General features: G+C 35.2%; 1 protein-coding gene across 5 annotated transcripts in view; it reads right to left on the bottom strand.

Annotated features, from left to right (window-relative positions):
• Positions 1 to 10734: 10734 nt before the first annotated feature.
• Positions 10735 to 11709, bottom strand: part of NHLRC2 (NHL repeat containing 2) — a 53879-nt gene continuing 52904 nt past the window's right edge. For all 5 annotated transcript variants that reach the window (XM_032281689.1, XM_032281693.1, XM_032281690.1 and 2 more), the window contains one exon: positions 10735 to 11155. In XM_032281689.1, coding sequence (XP_032137580.1) covers positions 10899 to 11155 — 257 coding nt within the window. In that variant the 3' untranslated portion in view covers positions 10735 to 10898. The remainder of the gene's footprint in view (positions 11156 to 11709) is intronic.

Here is an 11709-nt window from a genome sequence, read left to right as displayed (position 1 = left end):
ATATATGCAGGCAATCTTTCTGAACAATTCTGATAGGCACACTTTCAGTTACATGGTTTAAATAACATCAGTTCCCAAACAACACAGTTCAAATTTCATTTCCATGGCATTTTAGCTGTAATTACTAAGTACAAACTTCACTGTGAGCTCTTCAGCCCACAACTCACTAACAATAGGTGTGCCCCTAACCAATGATGTCATTTATCTCAAAATCCATCAGTGACTGGCCACTGTGTATCTGTTATGCATAGACAGCAATGTGTGTAGTTGTATTGCCTTTTTGTGTTGTAGTGACAGAGGCACATGGCATTTTACAGAACTGGAGAGTTCAAACAGGGAACTGGCCAACAGAGACAAAAAATACAGCAAAGAAATGAAAAGCAGTAACACTGGAAATAAAATTTGGGCTAGCTGTGGGAATGTTGATACTGTGCTCATTGATAGACTCTAGGTAAGAAGCCAGAGACACTTAGTGAAAGTGAACTTAACATTTATCAACATAAATGAGGAAACTGGTTGTAATGAAAAGATAATGTTCCAAAGGAAGTAATGCTGGCATAAATGCCTCACATCAAAGAACTCTTAAAGGTATTTTACAAGGTTGAAAGGAGTTTAACAATTTGTCAAGGCATGGAAAAGATACTTGCTCTGTGTTGCAAATTACGAGATGCAGGCAAGTACTGTTCAAATGCTCTCGGTAAATTTTTTGACAAAAACTTGAACTCTTAATATTTGCAATGTTTTAAATTATGTTATACTAAATAAATACTAGCTTTACATTTTTCATTTCCCCATTCATTTAAAATTGACAGAGAGCTTTTAATATTTTCACTAATGTTTTTAAAGGCCATGAAACAATCATCTGCTCCTCTAATGATTATTGAGATTGGTTTGCAGAGCTTCAGCTTGCAAGGTCATTTTTATGGTCATATTGTACTGTGCAAAGCAAAGAGCGTTTATAGATGTACACGTGCATGTGTATAGAGCTAGTTTTTAAAACTAAGATTTACATTTATTCAGAAACTTTTCACATAACATGTGAGTACAAGTAGGTATCTGATTATTTCTAATGGCTGCATTATATTCCACGGTATGGACAGACCATTGTTTAAAAAAAAATTTATGTTCCTATTGAGATATTTAGGTTTTCAGTTTTTCGGTATTACACTGTTGACACACTTTTGTGCACATGAAGCAAGTATTGTACTAAATCAATTTCTACAAGTGCAACTGCCGGATCAGTAAAAAAATGTTCAGCTTCACTGGTGGTCGTGGCAATGCAAATCAACACAATGACACACCATCTTATATCTAAAGGGCAAAAATTCAAGTCTGGCAATGTAATAAAGAGAACGGGGATCCATTGGCTGCCACGTACTTTGCCAATGGGAGTGTAATTGGTAGAATCATTTTGGAAAACAGAAACTTACATGGCCTCTGCACTGCCCACAGGTGGGTATACATGACTGGGTTTCTCTCATCATTCACATTCATTTGTAAGGCCTGGACTCTCCTATTTACCTTGTTATGGCATTTATCCTTTTGGTTTTATTCATTTTCCTGTCTCTCTTCCCAACTACAACACCAGTTTTAGAGCAGAGACCTTGACTAATTTGCTCATCACTGGGCCTGAAATACGGCACAAAACGGGTGCTCAATAGATAGCTGAATGAATGCATTTGCATTTCTTGATTTGGTGGGACTGAACGTTTCATTATTTTCTCTTTTGTAAATTGCATGCTCATATTCTTTGCCAATTTTCCAAGTGGGACGTCTTCCTCTGATTAGTTTATAAGAGCTCTTCAGATACTACACATAGTAATCCTATGTCTATTTTGTGTCTCAAAAATATTGTCACTATTTGCATTGCTTTTTTCACTTCTGTTCTTTCGTTATATAGTTGCTTAAAATTTTTATGTAGTCACACATGTCAACTTTTCCAATCATTGCTTTTGGGCGTTAGGTCACTCTCAGGAATGCCATTCTCACCTCAACACTATAGGTAATCTCCTTTATCTTCTTCTGACGTTTCTGTAATTTTATTTTTTGTGTTATGTCATTAATTCCTTTCAAATTCAGTGTGCACAGTGGTAGGCAGAGATCTATTTTTGTTCTTTTCAAATGTTCCCGATGTCATTTATTGAATAGACTACTCTTTCCAATATATATTAAAAACCTCTACAGTAATTACGATTACACGATTTGATCTTGAGGTATTTGCTTCCAGTTAAAAAAAATTTTTTTTAACCTAAGTATTATGCTTTCCATTTCCCCAAAAGCTCAAATAAATCATGGCTTACAGGTTTCTAAGTAGTAGAGTTACCTTATGATACACTTAGAAAACACATTAAAATGGAAACACAGTTTTAGAGAGAAAATATTTAATCTATTTCACGAAAAAAAATGTACAAAGCTTTAGAAAAGAGGCATTAGGTTTCCAGGTACAGTATAAACACATTCGCACCTTCTATGATCACTTGTACAGTATTACACTGCTCTTGACCAGTAAAGAAGGCCACTGTACTCTCATTCCAAACAATCTTCTGTTAACACATGTACTTGAAAAAGTCACTGAAAAGTACAGTCTTGAAATAAATGTAGAAATACAATGTTGTACAAAAATATATTAATCTGTTTACATGAAACACTTAAAAATGCACACCAAGTACATTTTTTTAGAACTAGATTATGTCTAGATACATCAACATATGAACTTGTAAATTGGATTTTCACTGCATTTTTAATCACTGGAGAAAAAAACATAATCAAGCCTTTGGAATGACAGACATGAAGTCGGCATAGCAGACCAACTCTATTTTGAGAAATAAAACCATAAATTTTATCCATACAAAAGATGGGAGTTTCTAAAACTGACATATTTATGAAATGTTATAACTTGAAACTGTAATCACACAGCAAACTTTCATTTGTTCATAGTCCACATGAAAAGAAATGACAAGTGCAACATTTCTAAACTGTTTCTCAATGCACCTTAGCAGTAAGAATTCAAATGTAAAAAAAAAAAATAGCCTATGAAAATATAATTAGGAAGGTATACCTCAAAATAGAAAAAATTAATTTGAACTCACTAAGGTACTGTTCCCCTCCTTTGAAAACTGAGCTATTATGAGAAATGCTAGGGGAAAAAACGACAACAAAGTTGTTCTGCCATGTCTGTTTATGTAAACCAATCTCTCACTGAAACTTCTACAGAAACTACTATTGTTTTTAGTAAGAGGGAGGCCTAAGGTGTGGAGAGGAAGTGGTAGTTTATTTTTTACAGGTATTTTTTGATGATGAATATCACAGGCATGCATGAACAATATATTTCAACTAAACAAAACGTGTTAGCATTTTGAAAAGTATAATAAATACAATAGGTAGCCCATCCTGTACATACTCAAAGAATGAGTATGTTTCCAGTGACACTAAGAAGAATGACTACAAATTCCAAAAACAGAAGACAGTTGCATGGCAGAGTCCTTTTAAATTTTCAGAGGAATAAATTTTAGAGGAATATCTACTTTTCCCATTAATTAGCATAATTTATCACTAATGTTTTGCCCTATTTACCTCAACATATATTTTTCATGATCTTAGCACACATTAGATAAAGGAGTAACAGGCCAGGAGTGGTGGCTCAGTCTTGTGATCCCAGCACTTCAGGAGGATGGTGGCTTGAAGCCAAGAGTTCGAGACCAATCTCGGCAACATGGCAAGACCTCATCTCTACAAAAAAATTAGCCAGGAGTAGTGGCACACACCTGTGGTCTTAGCTGCTCAGGAGGCTGAAGCAGGAGGATCTCCTGAGCCCAGGAGTTCCAGGCGGCAGTGAGCTATGATCACGTCACTGCTGCACTCTAGCCTGGGCGACAGAGCAAAACCCTGTCTCTTTAAAAAAACAGGGGGGCGCGGGGAGGAAAAGAAAACTATTTAAATTGGGCACATTTAAATCTGAGAGTTGATTTTTTCTACTTCTCAGCATCAGTTTATGAGGTCTCCTTTCATTTTATTTCAAACAGAAATGCATAACCAAGTATATTAAAAGCAAAAAGTAGTAAACTGTGTCCATATTACTCACCCTTTCAAGTTTTCAACATTAAAGAATAACTATTTGCTTAATTCTATATTACTGAAAGCCACCGGGCCTGTAGATTACTGCTTAAAGAGGAAGGAACTCATACGATGCCCTGACAGTTACAAGAATGCTTTTTGGTATAAGGCTGTTTAGTGTTTGTTTGTGCTTGTTTAGTGCTTTTTAGTATTATGGCGGCTTGTATAGGTAGGAAAGTGTTTGCCAATGCTTGCAATACTTTCCTTTTGGTCCTGGGGCTTTAACAGAACAAAATGTCCTTTGGTACACTTGAAAGGGACATGTCAGTGAAGAGGCATACACCAAAACAACCAGGCAAACATTCCACAATGTGTCTAAGGTTTTCACTTTTCAACCCCAACCTTTGAAAAAAATGAAACCAAACCAACACACTCAGAAACGGGTGGGGTACAATCAGAAAAGCCGTGTGGGGCTGTCTCCTGTTCCACCTCACCCAGGCTCTGTGACTGGGGCAGACTTCCGCAAGCCAGAGGCAGGCAGGCAAACCTGCAGGGCTCATATGTGAAGGGGCCAGGGTTTGTTAGTCCCGGAATACAAATAGGTAGGTTAGTAAAGCCTCTGACTTTTAATACTATTCTTTATATTATTCGATTGCAAAGAAATGGGAGAAAAGCAAACTCTTAACTATTCAGGACAAAATAGTGACATGATTATTGTTAATACTCCATTTAAATAAACTGTGCCACAGGAGAAGAAAAGGTAATCTTGGAGACTAACAGTGAATTCTACTTTTAAAATATGACACTATTATCACTTTCTTAAGCTGATGTACATTTCCTTATGGATTTCAAAAGAGGGATTTTATAAGAAAATTAACATATTCCTTACTGCACCATAATACTACTTACTTAGCACACTAAGAATGAAAAGTTTGCATTCTGTGTTTAGATGATCATGAATCATAATCGTTGGTACGTAGCATTCTGCTTAATTCCTTTAAATAGTACCTAGTTCGCTGGGCGCAGTGGCTCATGCCTGTAATCCCAGCACTTTGGGAGGCCAAGGCAGGCGGATCACCTGAGGTCACGAGTTTGAGACCAGCATGGTCAACATGTTGAAACCCCATCTCTACTAAAACTACAAAAAATTAGCCAGGCATGGTAGCGGGCACCTGTAATCCCAGCTACTCAGGAGGCTGAGGCAGAAGAATTGCTTGAACCCAGGAGGTGGAGGCTGCATTGAGACGAGATGGTGCCACTGCACTCCAGTCTGGGCAACAAGAGCAAAACTCCATTTCAAAAAAAAAAAAAAGTACCTAATGCTAGGCTGGGTGTGGTGGTTCATGTCTGTAATTCCAGCACTTTGGGAGGCTGAGGCAGGTGTATCACTTGAGGTCAGGAGTTGGAGACCAGCCTGGCTAATATGGTAAAACCCTGTCTCTACTAAAAATATAAAAATTAGCCAGGTATTGTGGTGGGCACCTGTGGTGGTGAGCGCCAGCTACTTGGAAGGCTGAGGCATAAGGATCACTTGAACCTGGGAGCAGAGGTTGCAGTAAGCTGAGATTGCACCACTGCACTTCAGCCTGGGTGACAGAGTGAGACTTCACCCCCCCAAAAAAAGGGTACCTAATGCTGGAATAAGTTGACCGTGGTGAAAACTTTACCATAACACAATTGTATATATTAATATCTGAGTCATGGGGAGCGGTATACATACCAATGTCATTTATGAAACAAGAAAGCAGAAGACTGTATTTCTAGAGCTCACTTGGACTAATATTTAATACAACACAATTTTCTTAAATATGAATAAGCTTCTTAGGGTTTGAGATAGTCCTGTGCATAAGGCTCTTTATGATAAGGTCTTAATTACCTTTTGAAGACCAACCATTATAACTTTTGAAACAGCACTATTAGAACTAATATTGGAAAGCTTTTTCTTTAATACAACTATCTGCCAAGAAAAATTCAGGATAATATCTGAAATTAAGAAAGAGTATCCGAAATTACTTTATTTGAAGGCTTAAGAAAGTGTCCATGGAAGAACTCTTAATTTAGCAGTTTGTTTTCCCTCTGCATCTTGGAGAAGAGCTAGGAACAAGGAAACCTGGGCCTGAATAAAGGCTCCACCATTCACTATTTCCCCTTGTTTGATAGAACTGAACATCTGCTGGCGCCAGGCACCACTTTAGGCATTGAGCACTATTCTGCGAGTTTTCTGACCTTCAGATACGTTACCCCTATTCCAAAGCTATCTCCTTCTCTGTAAACTAACATCTACCTGCCTGATTTATAAGGTTATTTGAAGCTCAAATGAGGCAATATACGTGAAAGCATTCTGAAGATTTGGTAAAGCCCCATCAAGTGAAACTTTTTGGTTAAGATATAAGTACTCTGGTGCAAGTCGCTGGACACATGTTGTAGGAATGTGGTTCAGGATGAGTATGTCTGGACCCTCTCAAAGCAAATTTATTACCCATAGTTCCAGAAAGTCTTTAAAAATTTTTTAGGTTGGACGTGGTGGATCACACCTCTAATCCCAGCACTTTGGGAGGCTGAGGTGGGAGGATCACGCAGCCAGGAGATCAAGACCATCCTGGCTAACACGGTGAAACCCTGTATCTACTAAAAATACAAAAAATTAGCTGGACGTGGTGGCATGTGCCTGTAGTCCCAGCTACTCGGGAGGCAGAGGCAGGAGAAATGCTTGAACCTGGGAGGCAGAGGTTGCAGTGACCCGAGATCGCGCCACTGCACTCCAGCCTGGGTGACAGAGCGAGACTCCGTCTCAAAAAAAAAAAAAAAAAAAAAATTTATTAACACTATAGACATGCTTCTTTGTAACTACAATGTTGTTTACAAAAGTTACATGCTTCATTATAAAACCGTGTTTCTCTTCTTGAACCCAACTCTATGGAGAATATTAACATAACCAATAGTTGGTGGGAGGAAGATTTTCCTTTACAAATTGCAGTTGCGAAGAAAATGTAAGGTGATATTTGTTTGTGGTCACAAATTATCATTATAGTAACTAAGCCAATAATGACCAGTTTCACTAATTACTAAGTGCTTTACACACAATATTTCAATAAATACTTCCATGAGGCAGGTATATTAGCCCCATTTTAAAAGATTAGAATCCAAGTTACTGCAAAATCCAAGCTCTTAACTACTATACTACGTTAGGCAATAAAAATACCAGAACAAAAAAGCCATAACTATTTCTATCTTCACAAAATCACATACTTAAGAGAACTGTAGATTAAAGGACTCAAAACAATGTTCTGAGCTTTGGTAATAAAAGTGACTTTAAAAAAGTTATTATATAAGTGCTTAAGATTCAGTTAACTTTAAATCTTTAAACTTTATGGGTTTTCCCATAAAGTTTAAAAATAAGATTGCCTTTTTAAAAAAAGAATTTTAAAAATAAGATTGCTTCCTGAAAACAAACAAAAACAACTCAGCAAAGAATTAAAATAAAAACATCCATTATTTCATCATTCACAAGAACCATTATTGACATTTTCCCTCTGCATATATGTTTATGTAACTGTGAACTATAGAATTTAGGTAGATTTTGACGACTGTTGTTAAACATGATGTCAAATGGAACTATCGTACTTTTAATTGGTAGACATAAATTAATAGTAAACTTTGTGCAGGCAGAAAATTATTACATTAGAGAGAGATGTATTTTCTATCTTCCTAAATTTTCCAACTATAGAAAAACAAGGAAAGAGTAATTTATCTCAGTTGTATAAGCTCAAAAGTATACTGGCCATAAGAGAATTATGAGCAATTCGTAATCTTTGTGTATGTACACACACACCTATATAAATATACACATACTAAACTTTTTTTCTGGCTGTGTTGAGATTTATAGCTTTCTGAAGGTTTGACAATACTATAACTAATATTATTAGATCAGTTAAGAAAAAAAACGCTTTTCATAGTCACTGAATTTTGCCAAAGTTACACTCACAGGTGATTAAACTACAGAGTTTTCCCTTGTTAAATATTTGCTTAAGACAGAATATTCAAGATCAGCTAAACTCTTTACAGGAATCACATCAAAAATTTCTACCAATTGTGGAATAAAGAGAAGAGGAAAAAAATAGGGACAAATCAGCAGAATAATTCAGGACAAAGATTCCAGGTATTATATAAAGCATGTGTAATGCCACATTACTGGCATTTCAATTGAGGTGACTTACACTAAAATCTGACTCTTTTTAAACTATCATTGGACATAACAATTTATGCAACAAGAAAAGCAAAAGTTAAAAAATATGAAGTCCTTAGAGAATAGGAAAGATAGACATGGATCAACAAGTTTTAAAAATAAACTTTCTGGTACTTCCTCCTATGTGAGAGGTTTATCCTAGTCATAAATTCTAGGAACCTATTTATATTGCGTTAGTGTGATTTATTCAAAATCATATTAATCTACTACAAATAATACTTTTAACGTAAAAAACAATGCAGACTGGCAGTGGGTAAGAATAAGGATGTTTGATAAAACTGCACTTTGAGAGTCAACAAAAGTATAAGCTAGGACTAACATAAAACTGTCTAGACAAACGAAGGGAATAGATTGTAAAAAATGCTTTTGCATTTTCAATGTACATGAAAATGTACAACAAACACTGTGTTTGTGTATTATATTGAAAAATAAATTGTCAGACACTTCTAAATTAGCAGATTAAACTTATATATACTTCTTTTAGAGTGTGAAATTGTTTATGTCCTTAAACAAAGAGTGACTGGGTCACAACATTCTCGTCCTGTCCAACTAGAAATAAGAAATATAGTAAGTCAAATGAGATTTAAAAAATAACGCCAGCCGGCACAGTGACTCACACCTGTAATCCCAGCACTTTGGGAGGCTGAGGCAGGCGGATCACCTGAGGCCAGGAGTTTGGAACCAGCCTGGCCAACATGGTGAAACTCTGTCTCTACTAAAAATACAAAAAGTTAGTCAGGCATGGTAGTGTGTGCCTGTAATCCCAGCTACTGCGGAGGCTGAGGCAGGATAATCTCTTGAACCCAGGGGTGGAGGTTTCAGTGAGCTGAGATCGCGCCACTGTATCTGCCTTCCTGGGCAACAGAGCCAGACTTCACCTCAAAACAACAACAACAAAAAAAAGGAAAAAAAAAAAAAAAAGAAAAGAAAAAACCTAAGGCCTATTCTCCCTAAAAGAGAATGTTATACACCCTTTTATTACAGAACATTTCATTTTTTTGATTGCTTGTGGAGAGAAAAGGTTTATGAGGTAATTACACATGGTTTTAAAAAGGATTCCTTTTAATTTTATATCTATACTTCTCTTTAAAAATAGCTTCAGCAGAAGACTAATTAAATCAATGTCATGATTTATACATCCTTACTTCAGAGATTCAGCTAACCTTATGAATAAAACAAACTAATACTACATTTCAAAACAACATTCCAAAAAATAATTAAAAATAAACAGTGATGCTTTAAAAAGATTACACTTCAAATTTAGCACTGTTTTTCACAAGGAAGGGAAGCATATTATGCCACATTGTCTACAAATATTTACTGAATAAACATGGTTCACCTGATGTTTTTAAAATCTTGTAAGCTGATTAAATCACAAACACGTTGAATAGGTCTTAAGAAAAAATGATTAGGCTTTTAAATAGTTATAAATTATGACAGCAGAAACTTTTTCAATATCTTTTTAGGGTTAAAAAACAACAAAAATTGAAAAACAGTATTATTCTTTTCGGCCTTAATATTCTGAAGAGTAATATATTAGGATATATTGTATCTATTAATAGCATCAAAATACTTCACACTGAAAATTTCACTTTGAAAGCTTAAAAGTGATTTTTATAAACATCACAATAAATGATAATTTAAATTCTGGATATGGGAACAAAAAACCTCTAAACCTGAACCCAACGAATCTGCATGTAATGCTTACAAGTGAAATGTAAATTTCCAAAACAAGCAAGACACATGACCATCAGATTTAGCTGTCACAATAAATTATTTATCACAGATACTAAGTAATGTGTCCTGAAGTCCCTTTTTTCCTTGAAAGTCATAATATTTCTGGGGACTCACTCATCATCTGAATGTAGTCACTCAAAAACAAAATTAGAGGAGTCGGTCTATATGCCCTTAGATATTCTGTGTCCAACTTTACCTGTATAAAGTTTTAAGGCATTAAAGTGGTATGTTAGAACAACAAATTATTTATAATAAAAATAGATCAAAACTCTCCTTTAAAAATATCTCAACTGAGAAAATCACAGAAGAGAGTAAGAATCATATTTACCACTGATGTACTCCTTAAAAGCTTCTACAGCGATAAAAAGACTTTTTTTTTTTTTTTTTGGCTTATAACAGATTTTATGCCTTGAATAGTTCATGTTCTTATACAAATGTGGATTGGAGCTTAAGTTCTGCCTAAAGTTACTGCAAAATTTACACATTCAATTGTGCTGATTGCTATTAATAAAGGTAGAAAAAGTTAAAATATCTGGTATTATTATCAGTATTCATTGTAAATTATCTTATAGTATTCTCTACTGTAGTGTGGACTTCATTCTTGTGCCAAATAGCAGCACAGATTACAATATCATGATTCCAATGATGATCAACAACTCAGCTAGTATTGGCCAGAGCAAAGGAATCTGTTTATAATAAAAAAAGTAAATAAGAAGCATAGCTTTATTTTAATATCAGTTGTTAGAAATGAGCAAAGGGCATCTGGGTATCCAGAGGCAGAAGTGAAGTTTTCTTTCATTAAATTACAGCGATAGGATGGGGACAGCAGGTGGTGGCAATGGGTTGCTAGCTAGCTGGCTGGCTAAAATACATACCTGAGCTCTACTGGAGCTATGCAACCTTGCTGGGTATCAGTTATTTGTAAAGCCTGACTGAACAAAACTGCCTTCATCATGCAAGCACTGCTGTCTGCACTACAGTAATAAAGAAACACGCTGACAGATATAATGGCTTCAAGTGCTAAACAATCATTAGGAATCTGTAGTGAAATTGTTGGTTGATTGGAAATGTTCTCTATATCTCCAGATGGTATCTGTCCTTGAAGCAGCCATTCATTGCCTGAAAATTTAAAAAGACATTATTAAGACTATATAAGACAAGTAGAAAACTGGGAATATCTTATGAAGACTAGGTTAATTCAACCAACAAATATTTATTAAAGATTTATAAATGCCAGGCATTGTGCTCTGTGGGAAGCACATAAATATAAATAATATATAATGACCACTCGTTAGAAGTTCCCAGTCTGATGATTATATCTAATTATTAGAGTTCTTCCTTTGTTTGGATACTATAAAGTAAATTATACATTTATTCCTATTAAAATTGAGCTGAATATTGCAAATATGGATATAAAGCCTTAATCTCTAAAGTTAAAAATGAAACCTATTAAATTTTAGAAATAAACATATGACATTGAGAAAATGGATCATTTTCACCAAACAGATAAGTCTTCAGGGATATATAAACTACAAAATAAAATTTTATCTAGGAAATGCAAATGTATCTGCAACTCTGTAGTGACTTTCTATTTAATAATGAATTACTGAATATCTAAAAGTAATTAAACACACACACACACACACACACACACACACACAAAAAAAAAAAAA

Source organism: Sapajus apella, unplaced genomic scaffold, assembly GCF_009761245.1.
Source record: "Sapajus apella isolate SASKATOON/1434 unplaced genomic scaffold, GSC_monkey_1.0 scaffold13, whole genome shotgun sequence".
Classification (NCBI taxonomy): domain Eukaryota; kingdom Metazoa; phylum Chordata; class Mammalia; order Primates; family Cebidae; genus Sapajus; species Sapajus apella.
Note: the sequence above shows the minus strand (reverse complement) of the source record. Positions and strands in the feature narration are given on the sequence as shown.